At 49.5% G+C, this 25386-nt stretch overlaps 1 protein-coding gene across 1 annotated transcript; it reads right to left on the bottom strand.

Annotated features, from left to right (window-relative positions):
• Positions 1 to 6032: 6032 nt before the first annotated feature.
• On the bottom strand, positions 6033 to 9778 carry BHLHE41 (basic helix-loop-helix family member e41). Its single transcript, XM_068655952.1, has 5 exons — positions 9387 to 9778; positions 9156 to 9219; positions 8870 to 8977; positions 8621 to 8732; positions 6033 to 8540 (listed from the first exon to the last, which is right to left on the bottom strand). The coding sequence occupies exons 1-5, from the start codon at positions 9446 to 9448 to the stop codon at positions 7558 to 7560; spliced, it is 1329 nt and encodes a 442-aa protein (XP_068512053.1). The 5' UTR covers positions 9449 to 9778; the 3' UTR covers positions 6033 to 7557.
• Positions 9779 to 25386: the final 15608 nt, after the last annotated feature.

Here is a 25386-nt window from a genome sequence, read left to right on the forward strand (position 1 = left end):
CAGCTCCTGTAAACATCCATTATTTGTTTGTTTCTACTGGGCTTGTAACATAAAATGCACAAACAGGGCAGGAATCTAGGTTTCTCCTCTCAGGTGACTGCATTATCTTCTAATTATCGTGTTGTCCTACAGGTGCCTCCAGCACAGCCTCCCTGCCACCTGGCGAGTGCTGCCACTGCTGACAGCTTTGAAGTAAAGGACTGTATCTATTTCAGCTGCTGAAAACATGCTGATTTGTGCATCTACCACTGTGAAAGGCTTTGGGGCTGAGTTCTGACTAGGAGGCAGTGATACTCGTCGAGGCCCGGAGAGGGCAGGGGCACAAATGTGTCCTATTAACTGGTTTGTACTGCTCTCTTCTGGTCCCATTGTCTGTAGTGAATTCTGTCCCAGGCAGCTCCTGCCTCTGGGCTATGCCATGTAAGCAGCAGCAGGGTTATGCTGTGACCAGGACTGATGGCTGATCAAAGCCCCTTGGCTGCAGCAGAAAACAAACTAGGAGAGCTGCTGAGGCTGTGCTAGTGTGTTCCCTGCTCAGTGCAGCACAAGGGTCCAGAGGGTGCCAAAGACCTCCAGCTTTCCGAGGTACACCTTGAAAACAGATGTAAATGGAAGAACTGCATATGCAACAGGTATGGTAGGGAAGGCTAGCAGCATCTGAATAAAGTTCAGGTATCCAACACGCGTAGCAGATGCTACTTGGGGGATAAGCACTACTGGTGCTCAAGTCGTTTTGTGGAGCCAAAGAAAGGCTGCTGTGCCTGCAAGCCAGTCTGGTCTGTCGTTGTTGTTTGTTTTTTACTTGCATCAGCTGTGCTAATAAAAGCTCTTGCCTTCCCCTGCAGACTCTGCTTATACCCACAGACCTTCACAGTAACAACATTACTACTCGAAAAATGGCCTCTGCCCGAACTGTTCCCTGATTAGTTTACTAGAGCCCCAGCTAATAAAAGAGGGTCCGGGAGATGTCGCCGCCGCCGCCATGATAACTGAGGGCACGCTCGGCACCGCCCAACGCCCCCAACGGGCGCCGTTGCCAGAGGAACCGCCGCGGCCCCGCCCGCACGTGCCGGGCAGCGTGCGCGGCGCTCGCGTGGGCGCGCGCGTGAGCGGCGGTTGCGGCCGTTGCGCGCCCGGAGTGCGGCGGGTGTGAGGCGATGGCGGGGGGGGGGGGGGGGGGGGGCGGGACCGGGACCGGGGCCTCGCCGGCCGCGTGAGGCGGTGCCTCTGGGTCCCGCCCTGCGAGGGGCTGCCCGTCGCGTGAGGAACAGAGCTCGGCTTGAACGTAAACGAAAGAAATACTGAATAAAGGCTTTCTGTGTCCCTGGCTGCCGGTCTTGCAGGCGCATTTGGAGCTCTCGCTGCCGGTGAAAGCGCTGTTTGTGCGCCTCGGGCCGCCTCACTGTTGGAGAGGCTGTCCGCGCTGCTCTGGGTACAGCCAGGGGAAAAAGCTGGTCCTGCAGCTGGACGCTGGGGTGCGGTACCATGGGCTGTGCCGGCAGTGCTGATCTCTGCCAGGGAAATACTGATGGGGGTGACGCTACCACCACGCACCCGGGGCCTCGGGTCGCTGCAGTAAGCTGTCACCAGGTGTGAAGCCCCTCACACCGTAACTAGGCTGACTGCTGTTCCTGTGTAGATTCGCTTCTTTACAATGTTATCTGTAAGCTAGGCTTGGTGCTTGCCTGCTGTCAGCTAACAGCAGGGCTGGAGCTGTAGCAATTTTGTTGATAGACTGCAGTGAGAATCGAATCCACTTCAGCATCTGTCAGATCAGTTGGCTCTGTAGTGCAGATATGACTCCGAACGCACTTGGGGAGCCAATTTTCTGCTGAGTAAGGGGGTGCCATATTTACATAGCTCTGAAGTCGTTCTTCAGAAATTGCTCGGTTGTGAGAGTAATGTGACCACAAGGTTTTCTTTTTTGGTAACTGGTTCTCCAGGTTTTGCTCTGGATAGAAGTATTTTGGAGCGAGAGCTAGCCTCACCTTTGAGCTTTGAGAGAAAGACAAGCAGAGATGCAGCTAGGAGATGCTTCCCTTTACTGGCTGCTGGGCTGCAATCGTACGATCACACAGACAGCACTGCCCAGCAGATGTCTGTGCGCAGGGAACTGCTGATACCAGAGGATTGAGGGGACCAGTTCCCAAAGCACTCATCCAAGATTTGCGCTAGTCTGTGTTGTGCAGCTTCTGTTAGATCAAACACCTCGCTGTGAAAAACTGCGAGGGGGAAAGGAATGTGGACGTGTTTCTAATGAGGAGCAAGTCGGCATTTCTAATTTGATCCTAGATCTCAGCTGAAGTCAAAAATCTGTAGAGGCAAGTGATATCCCGTGCACCCGCTTTTAGACTAAACCAAGATAAACGGGGACAGGGAAGCTGAGCTTTAAAAATACGTAATAAAAATAAATTAACAAACAAATAAATAAAAAGGCAGGCCTCTGTGAATGCTGGAGAAAGAGCTGTCCCCAGCCCCTTGGCCCTAGAGAGCAGCCTGAAATCACAGTGCCTGCTTTCTGGGAGACACAAGGGCATGTCTTCTCGCCCGTGCCAGGCGTCACCTGCCTCCTGTGGGGCACAGCAGGAGTGCCATTCCAGTAGGAGGCACGCTCGTGGCCCAGGAAAGGGCAGCAGCAGCAGGTGCAGTGCTGCTAGGCGCCCTGTGAGTGCAGTGAGGCAGAACGGGCTCCGCCGCTCAACCCAGGGCAGGGCAGCTCCGTGCAGCCTGCGGCACAGCCGTAATCAAGGCTGCAGTGAGTTCAGTGTTCCTGACAGACTGACAGCCCTGGAGACCTGTAGCCATGGAAAGGGTGTAGAGTGTGAGGTGACAGTGGCAGTTCTCTCTGGCCCACACATGTCCAGGGCTTGCATGGCTGCTGCAAGTGGCAGGTGAAGGCCCCGGCTTCTCTGGGCTGTTTTGCAGCAAGCTACAGAGACTGCAGCATGAGCAGAGAGAGTAAATAGAGATTAACGCTTTCTTGAGTGAAGATGGCTCTAAAAAAGCCAAGTGTTTTTCTATGGAGAAAAAAAGAAAACATGGTGTTTTTGTTACTTGCTTTCTTTAAGGTCACACTTTCAAGTTCATTTGTGCTAGTAGCAGGCAGGAAACTTCTCAAATGAAGGCTGAGATCATGTGACTCCAGGAGCTGATGTTCGAGGAGGAAAGGAAATACATTGTGAGACCCACAGACTATAAATTTACCAGTGCTGAAATGCAGTGCACACAGTCCCTGGGCTTGCTAGATGTTGAAGCCATTCAGTTTGCCCTGACTAGAAGTGAAAATTAAACAAACAAAGAAAAGAGCCCCAAAACAGAGACTTAGGACCTACTCCAAAGCCCATTACACTTGAGAAAAGGACTCACGTTGACTTAATTGGTAGGTCAGGCCTTTCTTAAACAGAGCTGATAGTCAATTTGAGTTCCATAACTGTAGTCTTTCCAAATAAAACTTTCATTGCCTTTAGTGGGAGTTGCATGATACTACCTTCCATTGGCTTAACAATCTCAACTGTGTTTGTTTAACACACTATAATGGAACCTTTCATGCCACTATAATATACTGGATGAATAAGAGCTGTTTTCAAAGTTTATTGCTTAAGAAAATACATTTACCAGCTTAAAGCCTTTATCTTGTGGCTTATGAGAAATAATACAGCACGTACCCAAGTGTGTGCAATAAATGCAGCACCCAGTCCTGCACTCTGAGCTCTGAGCACTCGGGAAGCACAGCTGAGAGTTGCTCCATATATGGCAGAGTTACAGAAAGTGTGTAGGAAATAACAAGCATTAATACTTGCACAGAAGTGAATGTATATTAAAGTCTGTCAGGCTGTTGTCCATTTATTTTTTTTGGGGTGTGTGTGTGTTGTTTTTTTTTTCATTGTTGTTTTGTTTTTAACTCTGAGAAAATGTGAAACGTACAGTTTGACTTAGGCTCCAAAGGGAACTGAGGAAGCCTGGAGTTGAATAATTGAAGCTGACTCTTAGGGTCCCTCTTGTCATTTGCCTTTTGCCTCCAGCAGCTGTTGATTATCAGTCTCAATTACAACTCCCCCCCCTTTAAAAAAAAAACAAAAAACTGTTTGCTTTTGTTGGGCATTGCTATTATCTGAACACATATTTGTCTTTATGTTTTATGTAATAAAATTTAATAGACACTATTGACACTGTAACTTGGCGTGAAGTCATTTGGCATGCTTGATTCTAGGGCTAATAAAAATAAGCCTTCCTGTTATTGTACATGGTAAATACTGAAATTGGTAAAACCCTATAAGGATCTTGGTTTATAGCCCAATGAAATCTAAACTGATTCATATTCCCAAAGGCTGGAAATATGAAAAAGACATACAGCCTGGTCTGCATCCAGGTTTCAAACCACCCGCGTTGTTTATGAGGGGTACAGGTTTCTTTCTTTTTTTTTTTCTCTCCTCCTTCCCCCCCCCCCCCTTTTTTTTTTTTCCAAGTTGTTCATGAGGGGTACAGGTTTCTTGTTGCTTTTTTTTCCCTTTTTTTCCAGAGGTGCTGGTGGCTCCACTGTTTCTGTGAATATAATAAAACGGCGAGAAAGACCTCATACTTGGTAAGGCCAATTCCCTCCCTGCTGCGAGGAGCCGGAGCATGTAAGTGCATTCATCCCTGCATAAAGTAACAAGAGTTAAGCTGTTTAAGTATGCAGGTCAAAGTAGAGTAGTTGGTGAGTTTGGAGTTGAAGAGCTGCACCTCGTTCACGTTCACTCCTGTGATAATCCAGGGCACAGAGCAGGATCCAAAGACAACTGTGGTCAGTGGCAGGTTTTTCCATTACCTTTGATAACCTTTGAGTTCAGCCCGCAAATAGCTGACTTCAACAGCTGTAGGTGGCAGCAGCCTTCGGCCTGTTGCCACCACTTGATGGAAAATGCACATCTGCAGAGAGCCTTTCTATATCTTTTTCTAGTAGGAATTAATTTCATTATAGTTTCTACACAAAAAAAAAAAAAAAAAAAAAAAAAAAAAAAAAGCATATACCTGTTTCTTAACAATCCCGTTTGAATAGTTTAGAAAAGAGAGCTTATTTTTCACCACGGTCATTATTTTCTTCTGCATTTCAGAGGACTGCTGGAATCTGGACAAGTCTTGGAGTTTTCTGTGACATTTGTGCTCCAACTTCATTCATTGTCAGCACGGCCGTGAGTACAGAGTCATTGGTGTTGAAGAACCAGTAGAGGGAGCGCGAAACACTTCCTTTATATTTCTCTCTTACATAAACATTGGCTACCGTTTGAGGGTTTTCTTAATTTTATTTCCCTGGAATAGGAAGAATTTTTGAAAGAGAATGTGATCAGCGGCTCAGATATCAAATCTGTGTAAGTCAGTCTTTGGAGTGCTGTATTTCCACGCTATGAATTACCTGCCTGTTTCCACTACTCTATTCCCCCTACTGCTCTCCAACCCCCCCAACCCAAATGTTCAGTTTTCCTAGGTGCTTTCCAAGCAGGAATGTGCATCATTCCTCCAGAGTTCATGATGCTCGTGCCATTAGATTGTCACGTGAATTGTAACATTTGCTCTTGGTAAACAAAGCTTACACCCAGCACCAGAAGTGTAAAATATTAATTTTAAAAGACACAATTAATGTTTTGCAAGAGGGGAAGAAAGTAAACACCAGGAAGAATTACGTGTTCCATGTGTATGATTTATATGTTGCTTAGTGAAACGTGCGAATCTGAGAGTTTGCTGAAGTTAGTTAAAGGAAGCCAAGCAAATTGAAACCCAGCTTAAAAATGTGAAGAGGCATTAAATGATTATCATAAGCCACGCAATGATGTGTTTTGAAGCTCAGTGTGCCCATTATTAGGTATTATCATGAGATTTTTAATTAGTAGACAACCCCATTTTGTGTATTAAAGTTTTTATTCCTTAGTAAGAATTTTTTTTAATCACAAAATAGTGTGGAAATATTTAGATAATAGAATTCATGGAGTGCTGGAAAATACTGAATATAAAGATTGATTTCTAATATATCACATACTAAACTGTTCTAAAACAGCTGGTTTCTTGCAGACAGGATTTATTTTTTTTTAATAATTTAAGACAGCATAAGCTTGTATCAAGCATAAGCATTGTAACAAAAGTGCAACTTTTTCAGCAAATCCTCCCAAAAGATATTTAACTCAAAATATCATTAACACATATTTTCTCCCTACAAAAATAGCATGTCAGACATCATTAATTGGATGTATTAACAACTATTTACATACAGCCACTCTGTAGGCTAGTAAGATTTTTTTTTTAACGTTGTTTAAACACAGCGTTTGAGGCAAACAGTAGCAACAGCAGCAGCAAATGCACCAAACTGACTAACAGACCCAGGATACTTATTCACTCCAAGTCAGACTGTTGTGTCTCACCTCTTACATAACATTCAAGTGAGATTTCTCACAGTGCTACCTTGGCAACAAACTAAAAATATCTAGGCAAGGTCTTGGTTTAAGCCTTATTATAAAAGCTTTATCTGTGTGATTATCTGGCGTCTGGTTTGTCTCCAGAAAGGGAAATAGCAACATTTGAGAATGGGATGAGGAGAGAACCCATACGAGAAATTTGTCCCCCGTGGGCTGATCGCCTCTGAATGCAAAGCAAGGGGTTTACCTACAGCCTTCAGTTTGTGCCATTCACAATTTAGGATAAAACGCATTCAGGCTGATGAATTGCTCTGTGTTTTCTCGGGGGGGGCAGTGGACGGGGGGGTTCTTTTCGTAGTTCAGTGCAGAAACATTCATTTTATACAGCAAGGTTAGGGGGAAAAATCTCTCAGGAACATAAATAAAGATGGGGTGAGAACAAACGCACTTGCCACACCTGTATACCCTAGCCAAAAAAAAAAGTAAACACAAGGTTACATAATGGGTCTGACCCTCCTTCCCTTGCACACCCACAACTCGCTGGAGCCAAAACCTCGCAGCATCCCCGGGTGCTCAAGGCACTGCAGGTTGGGGCTCAGGGTTCATCTGACCACGGGCCGCTCCCCGATAAAGTGCTACCACAGGCGCCGGGGTCTCCCCTTCCTTCCCTTGCCTCGCCGCCCCTCCGCCCTCACCCTGAGCCCACCCAGGTCTCCCGGCCAAGTGCAAGTTCCTCAGTGGGGCCCAGGGACACTGTACGAACCCACTCACGATAAGGTGCAACATTTAAGTTACCTTAGAGAGAGAGAGAGAGAGAGAGAGAGAAGAGTATCCTTACTATTCTTCTTCCTTTCCTTCTTTTTCCTTTTTTGTGTGTTGTGTTTTTTTTTTGTTGTTGTTGTTTTGTTTTCCTCCTTAACATATTTACGCATTTATAAAGCCAAACATTACAAAAATACTGAGTAGCAAATTTTATCCTCGGCGGTCCGCTGCGGGAGCCGAGGGCTCCCGGGAAGGGGGGATGGCCGATTCCCCGCTCCCGGGCCCTGCTCCCGCTCCCGGAGCCGCCTCCCCCGGCCCGGCCCGGCTCGGCCCGGCCCCGGCGACCCCTCGCAGCCGCCCCCCGCCCTCCAGTGCCCGGGGCCGCGGGTCCCGGCCCGGCGGCGGCGGCTCAGGGCCCCTCGTCGGCGGCGGGCTCGGGCTCGTCGGCGGGCTCGGCGGCGGCGAAGGGGTGAGGGAGGTGGGGCGCCGGGGACAGCCCGGCGGCGGCCGCCGCCTTCTCGGCGGGGCCGAGCACCGACGAGAGGCAGGGGAAGGAGGCGGCGGCGGCGGCGGCGGCTGCGGCGGCGGCCGCCTGCGCCGGGATGCCGGGGTAGAGGAGCGGGATGGGGGCGGCGGGGTAGAGATATTTCTCCAGGCTGCCTTTATCCAGGAAGGGCTGCACGTAGGCGGCGGCGGCGGAGGGCGATATGAAGTAGAAGGGCAGGCAGAAGGGGGCGGCCGGCTGTCCGAAGGGCCCCCCCCCGGCGCCGCCCGCCCCCAGGGCCATCAGCGAGCCCAGCAGCGCGGCCTCGGGTCTCACCAGCGCCGCCGCCGCGGCCTCGGCGCCCCTCGCAGCCAGCCCCGGCGGGACGGGCAGGGGGCTGCCGCCGCGGTCCGGCTTCAGGCGCTTGGGCGCGGGGGGCGCCTCGTCCCCCGACGGCTCCTGCTTGATGGCCAGGCCGGGCAGCGCCCCCGGCGCCCCCGCAGCCGGGGCTTGGCCCCGCTCGCAGCGCCCCTCGGCCTCGCCGCCGTAGCCGCTGTCCGTGTCCGTGTCGGTCTCGGCGCTGAGCTCGGCGGCGTGAGTCCGCTGGATGACGGGCACGCAGTTAGCCTGGCCCTCCGGCTTGTGGCAGGGGGGGGCGGGCGGGGAGGAAGAAGAGGAGGAGGATCCCTTGGTGAGGGGGCCCGGCGGCGGGGACAGGAGCTGGGAGCCGGCGAGGAACTGCGAGGAGATGGAGTGCAGGTGGCCGAGGAGCTGGGCGCATCGCTGCTCGCGGGGGGTCCAGCTCTCGAAGCGGGAGAGGTACTGCAGCACTTCCTTGGCGCACGTCTGGAAGCCCGAGTGGAAAGCATCCAGGTCGGCCTGCACGGGAGACTTCATGGACCGCTCCCCTGCGGGGAAAGCCGAGAGGGGATGGTGTTTGCTCGTCCTGGGCTGCCCGGCTCTGCGCCTCCCCCCAGGGCCCACTTACCGCTCTGCAAGGCGACGATCTTCTGGTGCTGCTGCTCCGTCAAGGCTGTCAGCGCCTTCAGGTGTTTCAAAGTCAGCTCCAGCACCACTGCTTTCTCCAGGTGTCCCAGCGTCTGCAGGGACAGAGGGGGGAGGCGTCGGCTCGACAGCCTGTGGTGTGCCCATGGCTCAGGGACGGCGGCCCCCGAGCTGAGGGTCGGGGTGCCTGCAGCCCACCCGCACCCCACGCAGGGGCAGTCCCACTACTCACCGTCAGCTTCAGATGCTCGGGCAGCAGGTCCTTCAGCTGGGCGATGCACTCGTTAATCCTGTCTCGCCTCTTCTTCTCTATCAGCCTGTGCGGCAGCTTGTATGTCTCCTAGGGAGCAAAACCCGGAGAAGCCGGGCGGTAGGGGCACGCCGACCGAAAGCAAAACAAGTGTCACGCCGGCCACCGCCGCCCCCCCAGGGACAGTGGCAAGCGCCGGCGGCGGGGATGCTCCGGGGGGCGAAGCCGCGCCGAGAAATTCGGGCAGCCCCGGAAAACTTCCTCTTACCTTGCTCTCGTCCCTCTTCATGCCTCTTTTGGGCTTGCACATGTACAGGGACGGATAGTCCAGCCTGCAGAAAAACACAAAGGTCCTGCGGCGGCGGCGGGAGCCAGAGACCCCGACCGGGCGAGCGGAGCCGGGCACGGCGGCCGGCTCTGCCCCCGGCGCCCTGCAGCGCGTCCCGCGGGAGCCGCGCCGAGCCGAGCCAAGCCGGGAGGCAGCGTGCCGGCGCCTTACCCCAGAAAATCCCTGTGCTCCAGGAGCTGCCGCTCCGGCAGGCGGGGGATTCCTTCGTCCATGGCTGGCGGCGGCCTCTGTCTCGTCGCTGCTCTCGGTCGAAGCCGTGGGATGCTGCGAGCGGTCCCTGCAGATCCGCGGGTGGCTCTGTGCACATGCAGCCTCCGGCCCCGCTCTCCCGTGCAGCGGCCAAAGTATGCGATAGCACGGCTCGGCTCGGCTCGGCTCGGCTCGGCTCGGCGCGGCGCGGCTCGGCACGGCTCTGCCCCCCCCGCTGCCTCCGCCGCTCCCCTTGCCCGCCTCGCTCCCGCTGGCCGCTCACACGCCCGCCGCGCCGCGCCGAGCCCAGCCTGCCCGCGGGGCACGCGCGCCGCCAGCCAGCCCCGCACCCGGCTCACGTGCGGCGCGCGCCGGGAGGGCGGGGAGGCGGGGCCTGGGGCGGGGCCCGGGGAAGGGGGGGCGGGGAGGGGGGAGCCCCCGGCGGGCTGCGGAGGGGAGGGGAGGGGACGGGGGGGGGTCCCCGCCGCCGGCCCCCGGGGCCGCCCTGCGAGAGGCCGGCTTCCCCTGCGTACCTCTGCCGCCGCGCTTCGGCCCTGCGTTTTGATGTTTTAATGTTTTTTTTTTTTTTTAAATTTTGGAGGGTTTTGTTTTTATTGCATTATTTTATTTTATCGCATTATTTTATTGCATTGCATTGTTTTCTTGCATTATTTTATTTTTTAATTTTATTTTATTTTATTATTTTTACTTCCTTTTATTTCATTTTTTATTATTTACACTTCTGTTATTTTCCCTTTCCTTTTCAAGCGTGCCTTTCCCCTGTTCCCATCGCTGCTGCCATCCCCCCCCCGCCGCACATAATCCCTCCTCACGCCGCGCACAGGGCCGCCAACGTGACCCGACCTCCCACCGCCGCCGCCCCGCGGCCCCCCGGTGCCCGTGTGCTCGTGTCGCTGCCCCCCGTGCCCCCCGCTCCCCCCGGCCGTGCCGCAACGTGCGGGGCCCGGGCCGTGCGGGGGGGGCGGCGGGCGGGGAGGTGCCCGCCGGGAAATGGCAGCAGCACGCACGCAGGCAGACAGACAGACGGGCAGACAGACAGACGGGGTGACACACGGGCACACGCACGCGTGACTCGTGATTTTTTCACGCAGGGGCTGCACGAGGGGCCGGGAGCGGGGAGGGCTCCGCAGAGGGGCCGCAGGCTGCAGCCTCTTCTCCCGGCCGGGAAGCAAGCGGCACTGCAGGCTGGTGCAGCTCCTTCCCCGGCAGCCTTATGGCATTTTCACGTTGCCAGTGCCACGAAAACGGGCTAAAAATAAACTGGGCGCCGCACGTCTGGAGGTGTTTGGGGGGAGAGGTCTGAGCCGCTGCCGCTGGGAGAGGGGGGAGAGCTGCGGCCCAGATCCCTCGGGATGGGGAATTTTGGGGCTGGGGGAGGAGGGGGGAGCTTGTGGGGTGCCTGCTTTCCCTAACTGATACAAGGGATCAGGGGGGAGCACTTCTGGAGCACCTCCTCGTGGAACACCTGGAGCATCTCTGCCAGCTTCATCCTCTCTGGGACAACCTGCAAATGTTCAAATTACAGCAACAACGTCCGGAGCGAGACTTAGCTTCCAGGAGGAGAAATCCTGATTGTGGGATTCCTCTAAAACCGGGTGGGAATGGAAATTGAAAATGATCAAAAGATGCAAAACATGATCTGAGACAGCTGGAGGCCTTGCAAGAGAAGTTCAAGCAACATCTGGAAACTTCTAAGAGAGGTTTATAAGAGGTCACCTGCAGACGAGGATAAAAGGCTTCAGTGTCTAGGGAGAGTACAAAATTCTCCTGGAAGAGTCCCAGTTTAAAATGGCAAGAGGGATCAAAGAGGTGATCAGCAGCATGACCATCACGGAAAAGAATGTTTTTCAGAAAATAAGCAGCAGAAGAAAAGCTTTGACCAATTTACAAGCTGAGACGAACCACAGCAAAGAGTTAAGAAGCTGAAAAATCACTCGGAAAAGGAAATCAGAGGTTTGCAGGTCACCACAGGGCAAAAACAGCCTCCTGCTGAAGACAAGGGCTAGCTAGAGAACCACTGATCCCAAATGCTTGCCACCATTTTCAGCCTAGGAGGAAGGAATCAGAGTGCCTGTCCCAGCTGAGTCATTGCAAAAGCTGCCCTCTGAGGAGACTCCATTTCGGAGGTTTATTCAAGTCAGTCAATAACCACAGTGTAAGGGAATGAATGCCTTCGAGATACAGTGCCTAGGAGCACCGTATTCATGAAGGAATTAACAAGGACTTTGGGGGTAAATTGGACATCAGCCTATGCGCAGATTTTCACTTTTGGGATGACCAAATGGAGACCAGGGAAAAAAAAAAATGAGAGCAGACGAAAACTGGGTCAAAAAAGAGGACTGGCTGTCCTGGTGTCCATCAGGAGATGCCTAGGGAGGAGTGACTGAGCAGTGTCTGCGTGCAAGGAAAGCTCCCCAGCCCTGTCCCCCAGGTCCCAGGGGCCCATGGTGTAGAGACTTCCTGAGCCAGAAGTGATATCTCTTAATGTGTTTAATGGGAAGCCAAAGACACTGTGAGAAGCAGAGGAGTTTGCCAAGGTGCTTAAATCATTGGTTGCAGCAGAGCATGAGGCCAGGAAACAGACACTGGTGAGAGGTTGGTCAGTCACCGGCAGGCCTGTCAGCGAAGCTAGTAACGAGAGGAAGGAGAGAACTTTCCATTTCAGACTGCCATGCATACCTGAAGAATGTAAAACGAGGGAGACGGCAGCCGTGCAGATACACAGCTGAATTCTGAAGCAGAAATAAAACAACCTGACTGAGGGCAGGTGGTGGGCTGGGAGGAGGCACAAGGTGCAGCAAGGCCTCTGCAGCACTGGGTGAGAGCAGGACGCCCAGCCAGCTGCGGCAATGGGGTTACAGCCAGCCTGGAGGGGCAGCGATCAGGGCCCACTACTTTTCAAAACCAATTCAAAACAAAACAAAACAAACTACATGAGGGAGGTTGGTCACTGAGGCAGTCCTAGGCCATGGAACCCCATGGCCTGGGTGATATTAGAAACGGCCCAAACTCTACCAGACCAGGCAAGCTGGAGTGGTATTTGGGCTACCACTGACCAAGCTGATCAGCTCAAGAGGAATGGTGGTGACAGGAGAGCACAGACACATCCAAACCTGGGAAAGTCAGATCAACGAAACAGAGGCACTGGAGCAGAAAGTCAGGTGTGATAGGGGGCAGGCCAGTCCTCAGAACCGTGTGGGTGTAACTGCATGATAAACACCAGGAACTGTGCTGTCAGTTTGGAAATTCCCTTTAAAGATGTGTCTCAAGTGAAGCAAACCGTTTGCAGGTAGCCGGGCTGCAGTTAAAAGCTGCCCTGCCTCCTGGGGCAGTAAAATTAAAGGTGGCTCCAGCCTGAGGCCACTTCCAACCCTGGCTGGTGGGAGGTCTGAAACCTGCCTGGAGACCTGGGGCCTGTGGGTGTGAAACAGAAGCAATCCCCATCTGTCTGCTGGGAGTTTTGCAGGAGCAGCAACCAGGAACAAGTAAAACAACCCCCCCCCGCCCCCCCCCCCCACACACAACTCCCCTTCTGCAGTCACTGCCAAGAAGCTGTGTCCGTGAACCCTTGGGTTCAGCTTGGTCACTCGCAATGCACCTCAAAGCTGTGCATTGGCAGCAAAAGTGGAGCTGGAGGATGAGGAAAATTGCTTTCTCAGCAAAGCCTGATCATCTGGTGCTCCAGTGATGGTTGGGCCTTATGTAACACACCAGCTCTGCTGCAGAGGCTGGTGGGGAAGGTATGTCACACCACGCCATCAGGAGGCCTTGAATGGCCTCAGCCTTTCAAGAGGTCTGTTGCATTTTTGCTATTTATGGCTGCATGCTGAGACCTTTGAACAAGAAGTGGTAGGTGCAGTTACACATGGCTGGTGATAAGTTCAAGGCTGGCAGCCTGTAACTGGTCCCAAAAGAAAAGGGAGCTGTTCCAAAAGCCCGTAAGTTACCTCTGCCACACAGCTGGTGATGGGGAATTTCCACTGAAACAAAGAAAGCCCTGAGACTTTGTGGAGCTGGCCCTCTCCCCAGCCACTCACTGAGGTACAGGTTGGTAGGACTCTGCTCCTGTTACAGAAGGTTTGTTTGTAGATTTGTTAACATTGCAAAACGCTTGCACAGGTAGGGTGACAGAGGGAGAGCATTTCAGTGGCCAACAGAAAGAGTTTTAGCAGTTTCAACTAGTGCAATTTTTCCCAGTGGTTCAATTTGCAGATAAGTTGTGTTAGTATTTGCACAGGAGGAACATCATAGTAAGGGCAAACTGTGCATCCCCACTATAGCTCACTCTGTGGGCTTAGGAATCCCAATTGCAGTTTGCCCAAGCATAAAGAAAAATGTCAGCTTTGCCGCTGCACATTGAACTACACATAAGGGCACAAACAGAGTAGCAGTGATGCCTAGGCCAGGCAGCAGCTCTGGGGCTAAATGCAAGCAATGTCAATGATTCTTAAACAGGATGGATGCGGAGAAGGAGATGCTTGTTTCCTCTATTACAAGTTGAAGGTGTGTAAATGCTTCTAGTTCACCCAAGGGGACTGAGGAAGGGCGATGCCAGAGAGGGAACATGGGCTCCCAAACCAGCCTGTGTCAGAAGGTGCTTCACAGAAAGCATCTCTGTAGCTAGAAAGTGAGCTGGGAAACCCAGTTGTCCTGAAACAAGGTATGCTTCTGGAGTACAACAATGTGTATCCTTGGAGTACCAAGGGAAAAGAATTCTGTTCATGGTGAGAAAGTTTGGAGTTAAAGATGAAATACTGCATCAAAGTTACAGTGCATGGAAACAACCTGTGGAGAACTCTTTTCAGTGATGACTGGAGTGGGAGGTTCTAGATTATTGTTTTAAAACTGGCAAATGTTTTGAACTGTCCTGAATGTCTATACATTTAAAAAACAAAACAAACAAACAAACAAAAACCAAAAACAAAAACAAACTTAGCTAAGCTAAGGGAACAATTCTACTGGGCAAGATTCAGGAAGGTCATTGAGAATGTGTGCAGATTAATGCCCCTATTGCAAATAATGGTACCACAGAAACACACAGAGACACCATGAAGTAATGTCTGACAGAGTCATTTCATTAATGGACTGCATTGCCTGATGTTCTTGTGTTTCTGTCTGAAGTAGATTCTGGGAGCTGCAGACTATTTCACAAAATGCCCCGAAGCTTGTCTGTTAGGACACTAGTGCCAGATGTCCAAGTGAAAGACATCGTCTCCCTCCAAGTCCTAGGAGGTATGGCAGGATTGCCCAATGCTCAAGGGAGAAACACTGCATCCAGAACATTTCAACAGATCTGTGAGGTGGCTGGGATCCCTAAAACATCTCCATGTGACCACAGCCTGAAGGGTTGGTGGAATGTTTTTATGCAGGCTTGTAGTCAACTGGACTCCTCCTCGGAACTGCATCAAGTGGTACAACCCAGCACATCCCAGTGCTTTCACACGCCTCAGGAGCAGCAAAGTCCTTCTTCATTATTCTGGTGAAAACCTTAGGGCTCCAGCATGACATTTTGTAGAGTTTCAGGAGAGGAACAAAGGGTTTTGGATCACGCATAGAGACACATGGTCCAAATATATATACATATAGTTAGATAGCTTTTTTTTTTTTTTTTTTAAAAAAAAAGTGGATATCTGGGATATCTTACAGTCTTATAAAAAACAGGGAGAGATTCTTAGAAAGAACAAACCTAGAGCAACATTGTAGGACTTGCCATGTAATTGCCTGTACCTGCCTGTAGTACTGGCCTGGATATTTACGGTGATACACGGTACAGTGGGGTCCTGAAACAAAGTCCAGTGCTGCCCATTAGAAAATGCTCTGTGTAAAAACAAATTGGAAAAGAAAATTTCTGGGTCTCACTCTTCCTCCACTCTTCTGTAATTGCAAAAGTAGTCATGAAAAGAGAGACTCCAGAAATCCTGAATGCACCTGGAGAGTGTGCTGCAAGTGGCTGTCTAGAAATAAATCAAGGAGCAGGAAAACTGAGAAAGGGGAGCAAAAATGTTTCAGATTAGTGATAGGAAAATACCTTGCTGCAGCATATAGGGTAATTACAGATAAGTAAGAATGTGTCACTCATCACTTCTTGAATGATTTTCCCTCATTCTGTTTGGCTTGGTTTTATTAGAGCCTAGTCATTTAGAGCTCGTGCACAACAAAGGAGGGGGCTGAGTTGGGGGCTCAGTCCCATCGCAAAAGAGCAAGACCCAGGCTCCTGTTGTACAAAAAAGTCATCCCCATGTAACTCATCTCCCAGCACAACCAGGCAGGCTCCACTGCTCAACCCAAAAAGCGAGCTTGCATTTTTATTATTACTTGCCCTTTTATGTGGGTTAATATGATATTTCATTTTCTATTTTGGTTTTAAGCACAAACCTTTTCTTGGTGTAGCCAAAAACAATGCAGCTCTGTGCTGGGGAGCCCCTAGGGTTTGACCATCCCATAACACTTGCTCTGCAGGATGGGACAGGAGCTGGGCGCTGGCAGTGGTTTCATGGCAAGTGCCTACAGTGGGACAGTATCTCCCCAGCTTCTGTGGGGATAAGCAGAGCAAAGGGGCAGCAGTAGCAGTTCCCTCACTCGGGTAAACTGGTTTTTAGCTTCCTTTCTGGGCCTGCCCACTGGAAGAGTCTCCTCAGAGCACTCAGATGCATCTCGATGCAGTGAAGCCAACAGCCAGTCAGATTTCAGATCTACAGCTCCATGTCTGTAGAGTTTGGGACAGCTGAGAATCAAACTCTTTCTCAGCAGAGAGAGGGAAAAAAACCCACCTCGATGTGTTGTTGCTGTTTGTCACCCTGCTTGTGCTGCTGGCTGCTGAAGCCCTTATGATGTAGAAGCTGGTGGCCCTTTCCAGCTTGGTTCTGCATGCCCTGTGGTGCCTTAGGGATCTATAATCAACACTTTGATTATTAGGGTAAAATTGGTCATAAAGGGGAAATAGAATGAAATAAAATGAACGTGCAGCTATCAGCTTCTTTCAAGTTTAGTATGATCCATTTAAATTTAAATGGAAAATGTCACATAACTTATCTGTAACAGTTTAAAGCCCTAGATCATATTGCCAACACCAGACAGTGGCATGCTTTAGCAGAAGTATGATGGGCATAAAGCCCTTTAATACGCACAGAAAAGTAAACCTCAGACACTCTGCTGCAAAAAAACCTTTGGGCCTAGCCAAAAAGGTGCAGAGCCAGGGGCAGGAGAAGCTGAGTGCTGCCTAATGCAGCCTCTCGCCACGTGACTTGGCATCTTTTTATCTGTTTCTGTGTGTTTCAAATGGCAGGAGTAGAAAAGGTGCTGTGAGGCAAATTCATGCACATGAAGCATTTTGACCTCCCCAGGAGTCATGCCCAGCTGTCACCACATGGTGACCTCAGGTGGGGGCGATCTCCTGAAGTCCCTTTGTCACAGCGATGGAGGAGCTCTGCTGGAGCACAGGATGCACTGCAGTTACCGAAAGCAAAATCTCTGGAGCTCATGGACTTTTTCAAGATGTTTTTATGTTCCTTACAGGTTATGACTGCAAAAAAATCCCCCCTCAGTGAGGACACTGTAGTGGTGCACAGCGTCTGTCCCAAGCACAGGGCAAGACAGAAGCCCCATCAAGTGTGGCTGGCATCAAAGCCCAGCATCCCCGTGCCCTGGCGCCAAGGAGATGGGACAGCCAGCCCCTCTGAGCCCCCAGCGACGAACTCAGGGCGAGCCTGGCATGGATATCAAAGCCAGGTAGACTCCTTCTCTCCCACCATGGGCAGCTGAAGGCCAGTGCCTCTTTCCTTGGGAGGAGGAAGCTTGTGTGTGGGGCAGGAAGCAGCGATAGAACAGCCAGCTCAGGAAGGGGCCAGGGCCAAGAGTTTGTTTTTAACCTGCTTCTTGTTTATTTAAGCCCTGGAGGAAGGCGAATAAAAGCAGCCACTGAAAGGGGCCAGTGGTGTTGCAAGCAGGGCTAGCTGCCTGTGGGGCAGCCCACTTCACTCGACAGGGCCAGAAAATGCCTCTCCTGTGTTTTGCTCTGGAGCCAGGGTGTTACAAACTGATATCCTGAGCCTGCTCCCTGGTACTGGGCTGGGGCTCAGCAGCGCTCCTTTGAGAGGCTGCATGGGGGTGTCCTGCCTGCCAGGCACTGAGTGGAGATGGGGGCTGTGGGGCTGCTGAAGGAGGAATCAAGCCTGGAGATTTTTGTCCTGGTTATTTTGTGCAGTGCAGGTGAATTTAACTTATTGCCCTTTGCACAGAGTCACAGATGGACTTGGGGGCTGAAGAAGCCCTTGACTCTGCTGCCTGCTAGTGCTGCCTGTGCCACAGGGCTCACTGCTCCTGCCCTCACAGCTGCCATCTTGCCGACTTTCTGGACCCACCAAGACACATAACACTGCCCACACTGTTGATTCTGCATGTGGGGCAGCACCAGGCTTTCAGCAACTTTCTCCAATGCTCACGTTTCCTTCACATCGCTCATGTTCCCTGCTTTGGGCTCCCACTGCATGCAGTTTCCTGTCCCACCAAAGCAGGGCTCAGTGGTGGAACAAGTGTCCTAGATACAGGCAAGAGGCAAATGGGTGCTACCTCCCCCCTGTCTGCAGCCCCACAGTGCCCCACAACCCCTATCTGTCCCCACCAGGTGCTACAGGAGGTCCCGGCTGCATAGAGCTGGCAGAGGGAGCCAGGATTGGGGTCATCCCACATCTTCTAATTTTCATCACCTCCTCCTGTTAGTCTTGTCTTTAATGGTCCAAAAAGAGACCCTTGGTTGGACCAACACAAGCCCATGCATTTCAAAGAGCTCCAAGACATTTTTAGGATGAATTTCTGTAATTCTGTTCCCTTAAGAGAATAGATGGATATGCCCTAATCTAGTTGTAATTCTTCCAAGTTTGCTTAAAAAGTACATGAAGACATTACAAAAATCCAGCTGACCAAAAAAAAACCAGCTCTGGCCAGTCATTTCAGGCTAAACTAATGCAATTATCATTCTTATCCATATTGTCATGCAGTTAGTCCCGCTGAGCCTAGCGCTCAACTGTCCTGATTTTTCATCATAAATTCTCTTTGTTCCTCTTCAAGTATTACTCCTGATTAAGGGCTGTGATTTGAGAAACTTAATGTCATATTTTAAAGGGACAGTTGATTTTTCTTTTACCAAGTTTGTTTTGTGTGGATAAATTCACATGTTACATTGACATATTTTTGACTCTTTTTTACTTTTTGGTTTCTTTTGTGGATACTCTTCTTAATTCTTCTGAAATATCATAGAACTTGTGCTCTCAGCAAGGGAGATAAATGCGCTTGCAGGTGTTGCTCTGCATGGGGAGGAGAGGTGAAATGGAAGCAGGAACCAGGAATGCAAATTCCTGCTGCAATTTGGGTCACACGTCCAAGGGGAATTATCATTCCTCACATGCTTTCTCACACAGCAGGACACGGGAATGCAGGGATTGCTGCCTTGGACCGGGATCCCAGCTTGTCTGCTCCCCTGTCTTGTCTCTGAAGGTACCCGACTGCCGAGTGCCATAAAACCACAACAAGGAGCGCTGAACAACCAATTATCACTTGCCTATAGGAAAAACATTTCCTAACCTTAGGCATTTGTCTTGTCCCCTGAAGAACTCCGGTGTATATCTATTTTGCATTACTATCTCAAATGAGGTAACCCATACCCACAACCGATATAAATACCCATGCATTTTTCTGACCTCCTGAATATCTTGGCAATCTCCTGTGGCAGTAAATCCCAGTCTTGCAACAAGCCGCCAAACACATCCCCATTTCTCCAACCATTTGCTGTTCATTTTTAAAATCAAATCAAACATTCCCATTCCCTTCTACTGAGCAATAATTTAGATTTTCTTGTGCCAGCCTCCCTTGGGCTTTTCTGTCTCTGTCTGTTTTGGTCAGTCAGCACCACCTTTATTAGTATTCCCTTCCGCCCCCGGGTCCACCTTTACACAAGAGCTTTCCCATCATCTTCAGCAGGAGTCTCTTTGGTCCTTGATGCACAAAACACTCTGCCCTCCTGGACATCCCTGCTGTTGATTCACCAAGACTGCAGATGTGGGATGAATTATTTTGAGGTCTGGGCAAACTGAGTCACACTCTAGATACAACTATGCTGAGATCAGGAGCTGTCTCAGCTGTGTTGCTCATAAGATTCAATCTTTTTACTGTGATCCAGGCCAAGACTACAGTGGGCACCTCAGCCAGGGCCTTGTCACACCATCTACCATCTTCTGTTTCACCCTGGCAAGGCCAGACCTCCTCCCTCACCATCCTTGAGGCTCTCAGGAAGCTTCCTACCATATTGAAGCCATTGACCTGTCGGTGCCAGGATGGCTAACACAGCTGCACAAAGCCTTGCTTGCACCAGAAATCTAATTTTGCAGTAGAAAGATGTACCCCTAAGAGCCCCTGGCTGTGAGTTGTAGTAAAGACAGTGGTGAGTCTGCTCTTGGTAGTAATGGCTGGTAGAATGGATATAAAAGGAGAAACCAAAGTAGGAGAGGGATTTAAAAAGCAATTACAACTGTCAGAGAGACACACACACAAAAAAATTAGCAAGACATGTTTTTATGGCACTTCAAGAGCAATGGGAGTGAGGGCTCAGTTGACAGCATCTCTTGGAAGGTGCCTGGGAAAGCAAAAGCAGATCACTCAAGTTTCCCCAGTTCAGCTGGGCCCTTTACCTGCCCAGAGGTGATCTGGGCCCTAGGGGCCATGTGAAGCTTGCAAGGAGCTGCCAGAAACACTACTGCCACTACAGAGCACTCCCTTGTGTTCTTATTTGGACTGCTTATGGATTCAGGAGACAAGGTTGTTTTTCTTTTTCCTTGTAGTTTTAGCTTAAGGTTTGATACAGTGGACATCCAGGGCATGGCTGCCTGTGACTGTGCCTAAGTAAAGTGGCTTGTGCTGGCAGGAGGCAGATGACAGACAGTCAGAGATACTACTGCCATAATTTTAAGGCTGGGTGAACATGCCGCAGCTGGAACAGCACTAAAAATGGGCATTTGTACGCCCTTTACAGACAGCTGTATGATAGGCAGTGCTGGTAGGGTTACTTGCTTCTCAAGTTATTCAACACATCCCATTATATGGTCCCATTTTCAGTCAACTAAAGCTTTGTCAGATTTTTTGAGGTGATTTTTCCATGCTGGATGTCTGCCTCAAGCTGACTTTTTTGAGGGAAAGATTCATCCAGACTGGTTTGGCCAGCTCCTGGCAGCCAGTGCAAGAGGCAGGGGCAGGAGAATCTGTTTCACACCACACCAAGCGTTTCTGGTGACCTTTTCACTGAACAGCTCTAGCACACCCCTGCTTTGGAGTAGGGATTTGAAATTTGGCAAGAGGGACAGATGTTGTGTCAGGGATTTGCTTTTTGTTTTCCATAAGCAAATTTGTTCTGCTTGGTCAAGTTTTAAATACTGAAGGACAGTGAAGGAGCTACAGCTTGCCTGTGGTCACCAGCCTGCATATCTACCGTGCCGAGGAGGCCACTTGACTGGCTGATGGGCAAAGGTCCTGGTGGCCATCAGTGGCAGCTGTGGCTCAGTATAGGCAGGCATGGAGTGAAATGACCTTTTGGCCACCCAGGGTTTGCATGACCAGAGCAGGAACAGCCTGACTTGAATGTGGTAGGGGAAACGCTGACTTGAAGGCATCTCTGGCTTGCTGCATTGTGCATCTTGGTATACAGCCCTGCTAATGAGCCATGGGGCTGTCAATACAGTGTGTCAATACACTGTGGGATTTCTGTCTTTTTTGTGACTTGAAAAACTACACCCAGAAAGCTGTATTAGAAATGATTATAATCACACAGTCAAATATTGAGAAGTTTAGAAGTGCCAGGAATGAACTGACCTGTGCAAATTCAATTCACTTTCCAAAACTGGTTTAAAAGAGATATCTGTCGCTACTTTCTTTGTCCTACACAGCTGGCCTTCCCATCTGAAGTTTCACATAGTTTTAGTTACGGTGTATTGATAACCCACAGTCTTTTGTTGCTTTTTCAATATAGCTTCAACCGGAAGTGTTTTAGATCAGTTGAGATTTCACAAACGTACTGTTGCTGTGTATCCTAAAAGCAATACTCCTTCTTGCAGCTTGTGCATCAACGGCATGAAAGAGATGTTTAGGACTGAGAACCAATTTTCGCCATTTGCCCGCCAGCTTTTCTGTGGATGTCTGTGAACCTGCAGGCTTGTGCAGAAGGAGCCTGGCTCTGTGATACACCACACCATGGGGTGGCACAGGATATTCGGTGTGTTCTTGGCCACATACACCGACCCCATCATAATTGTCTAATACACCAGTCTCTCCCTATCATCTGATCATTGGCTGTACCAAGACCCACATCAACTGATATTTATAAAAGAAATACATCCAATAATTTTAACAGTAACAATGCTATGTAAGGAGGCAACCGAAGTTTCTACAGCATACTATTTCTGATACTGTTACTTCTTCCACAGTGAGATGTATGAATGCAATAATGAATGATCTTACTCTAAAGGGACTTGGCTGGGCTCAGATGGCAGGAATACATCCTGTGGGATGACCATAAATAGCCCGTATGGCCTTGGACAGACTGTGACCCAGCACAGGTATGTTTCAGGGTCACTTTGCAATGGCATGGCTTGGAGATAAACACCTGAGTACTCTGGTGGACCTTCAGCAATAAGCGTCCTCAGGAAAGCCCAGTTTTATAGAAGTCAATTGTTCTGTGGCTCAGTTCATTATTTCAAAATGGCAATACAAGCAAATCCTTGGTCTTTCAGGGGCACCTTATCAGGCTGTTGACTAATCCTCCTGCCAGACTAGGTGCTTTGCTCTTCTCATGCTGTGGGACTTTCTACAATAAGAGAGGGACGGGAGAGAAGGTGGAACCTTCCTGAGGGTCAAGTCCACAACTGCAGAATGAGGTTTCCTGGAATGAAGGACCACTGCAGCCACTCCATGTGCTCTACATACCTAAATCACAAGGATGTACATGCTATGAGAAAAGCCCTGAAGAAAGCACTTGGCCCAGCCCCTGCTCCCTCTGCAGAAAGGCTGGGGGAAGAGGAGTTGCTGCGTGCTCTCTGGTCCTGACAGGCTCTGATAGACTGCTACTGAATAAGAAAGCCAATGGATGCAGTGAGCTTGAATAAGCAGGAGCAGGGTAAGACAGGGCCCTATTTTAACACAAGTCCATTAAGGAATGGGTGACAACCAAATAATGCTAAGAAATGCAGTGGAACTCAGGCCAGAGGGAGTGACAGAACAAGAGAGCTGTGGCCACTGTGTCTTTGGGTCTACCATGTTTATTAGAAGATATCAGTCTTGTTTCATTAATAACAGTTCTCCTTTTATTTAGTGTACTACCCTGTATGTTTCATGGTTATTACCCATGGATGCCCAAGGGGTTTGCACAGGTGAGGGGCTTAACTGTCCTATGTGTAGTCAGTTCTGTGCATAACACTGACACGAAGTGAGAGGAGTTTGCAGCTAATCAAAATACTACACTTTAAAATAATTTTTACTAATTACTAATATTTAGCAGCACTATTTTAACTGCAATTTCCATGTTCCATGGGGATTTGAACTCTGCTAATTTTCCACTAACTCTCTTGGCACCATTTAGCATATCAAAATGACCATGAAATTGAAAAACCTTAGTCATTTCGCTTCTCTAGGAATTTGTGCTGGCAGTAACATGAAAAATATTTGGTAAAGCAAAAATATGACCAAATTCAGGCCCTTCCTCCCCAAAAAGCAATTGTGCTGTAGTTCTGTCTGACCTGGAGGAGCACAGGAGCTGCTCTGGCCACAGGCTGAGTTGCCCTGTAAGGCTGGGCAGTAAGCTAGTGCTAAATGGTGTTCTCTTGGCCACAGAGTGAGTCAATATCTGCCAAAATCAGTATCCTGATCTTCTAATTCCCACTCTTGGTGCTGGCCACTGGAACAGAGCTACAACCCCTGTGCAACATCAGACACCAAACACTGGCAGAATGAGCACTAGACCCCAAGTGTGTTGTTTCCTGGACTCCTGCTCTGCGTAGCAAACCATGGTCCCTGTTTCTGTAAGACAGAAATGTCCTTTAAAAAGGGTGAAAAAGAGAAGAGGAACATGAGACTTCTGTTTGAAATTGGGCATTTGCAGCATCCCCAAATAATCACAGCAATACAAACACACAAATAACATCCGTTCATGAATTTGCAATAAAAAAATGTGCAGTTATTTAGCAATAAAATCTTTCTATCAGCCCCTGACAATCACTCTGAAAAATTGCATAAACATTCAATCCAAGAAAAATAAAAAATGCATTTTTTTTTTTAACTAAAGGGGAAGGCTTGCATCCTTTCAGCAAATGCTTGACAGATCAATGTCAACTCTCATTCATTCGCTGCTTTTAACTATTTGAGTTTGTTCCCCTTATTTGGGTCTTAGCCACCCACCTTTGTTCTAGATGCTTTGATTAAACCAATTCAGGGTCTTTCCTGGGAGTGCTGGACACAGTGCTTTCTGGTCCTCTGTTGCACACCCAGCATCCCACACCTTGCCCCGCACAACTCCTCCCCTTATACCCCCACTCTGTCTCCCTGTTTACAAGCAGTGTGTATCCAGAAGTTGTGTTACTGCCCCGGCCCCACGGCTGCATCACTTGCTGATGCTGTGCACACCACGTAACCTTTCCTTGCCTGAGCCCCCTGTCCATTATGGCAACAAGGATGCATCAGTCTTGCCTGGATGAGCCTAGCAGCAAGAATTTGTTCTTCTGTGTTTGTTTTCCCCTCTTGTAAACTGAGCATCATAATACTTTCCTAGATCAAAGGGGGTACAGCGAGAAGTAAATAATTAATGTATGTAAAGCACTTTGAAAGATGAAAGATGCTATATAAATACAAAGTATTAACTACAAAAAAACACAGCCCTGGTTACTGATGTAACCCTCCGTTGTATTCTGTAAGAAATGCATGAAATCTAAGTAATTGCCACTAACAAATTAAGAGTTAGATTATGCCAAGCCCTTTAAAAGAGCTGAGGAGGCAACTGAAAGTCTTGCCTCCTTCTGTAGCTGAGTTAAGTATGAGCAATGTGAGCTTAACAGGAATTTGGACAATAGGGCAATTCCTGGATCACCAAATCATCTCAAGCAATCATGTCAAGTGGAATAATTCAAAAATTGATAGTGCACTGTCCTGAAACAAGTTATGTTTTGTGCTGTTACCCAGCTTCACTGCTCCAATGGTTAGAAACCTTCTTCTGGTTTCCAAACGAAATGTACTCATAGCCAATTTGTATCCATTTGTCTTTGTGCCAACATTGTTTTAAGCTTAAGATATTTATAGACCTATCGTCTCCTCTCTGACCTTTAATTTTATTGTATTGAACACGACAATCCCTTTCAGCTTCCTGCTGTTAATTAGGGTCTCCAGCCCCCCACCAAGCACCCTACCAACATGTTGTTATGATTGTTGCAGCCACATTCCATCTTTCTTGAACAGAGGTGAATAAAGCTGTGTGCAGCCTCCTCATGGGGTCCACCAGCACTTGTTCTCTGGCATTGGTCCTTTCCAGGCCCTGTTGTATGTGTCTGATACAGCCTCTATCACATTCACCTTTTTCATGGCTGTGTCACATTGCCATTTCATAATAATCCTGTGATCAGCCAATGTGCTTGAATCTTTCACTGACTTTTTGTTTTCCCAGAGAAATTCTGACACTTGAGCCTTACGTGCCAAACCTTACATTTGGCACAATTGGATTTTGTCCTATTCCCATTGTTCCCATCCTCAAGGTCATGCAGTTCTTCCTGTTTGATAGGCTGGAGCCTCTGGTGTATTGACAAGCACTCACATTTCTGTGTCATCAGGAAATTTCATGATGCACTCCTCCCTCTTTTGTGTGACAGGCAAATACTAACTAAAAGCAGTCCCCAAGTGGGCCTCATATAATTCCACT

The sequence above is a fragment of the Anas acuta genome, chromosome 1 (genome assembly GCF_963932015.1).
Source record: "Anas acuta chromosome 1, bAnaAcu1.1, whole genome shotgun sequence".
Classification (NCBI taxonomy): domain Eukaryota; kingdom Metazoa; phylum Chordata; class Aves; order Anseriformes; family Anatidae; genus Anas; species Anas acuta.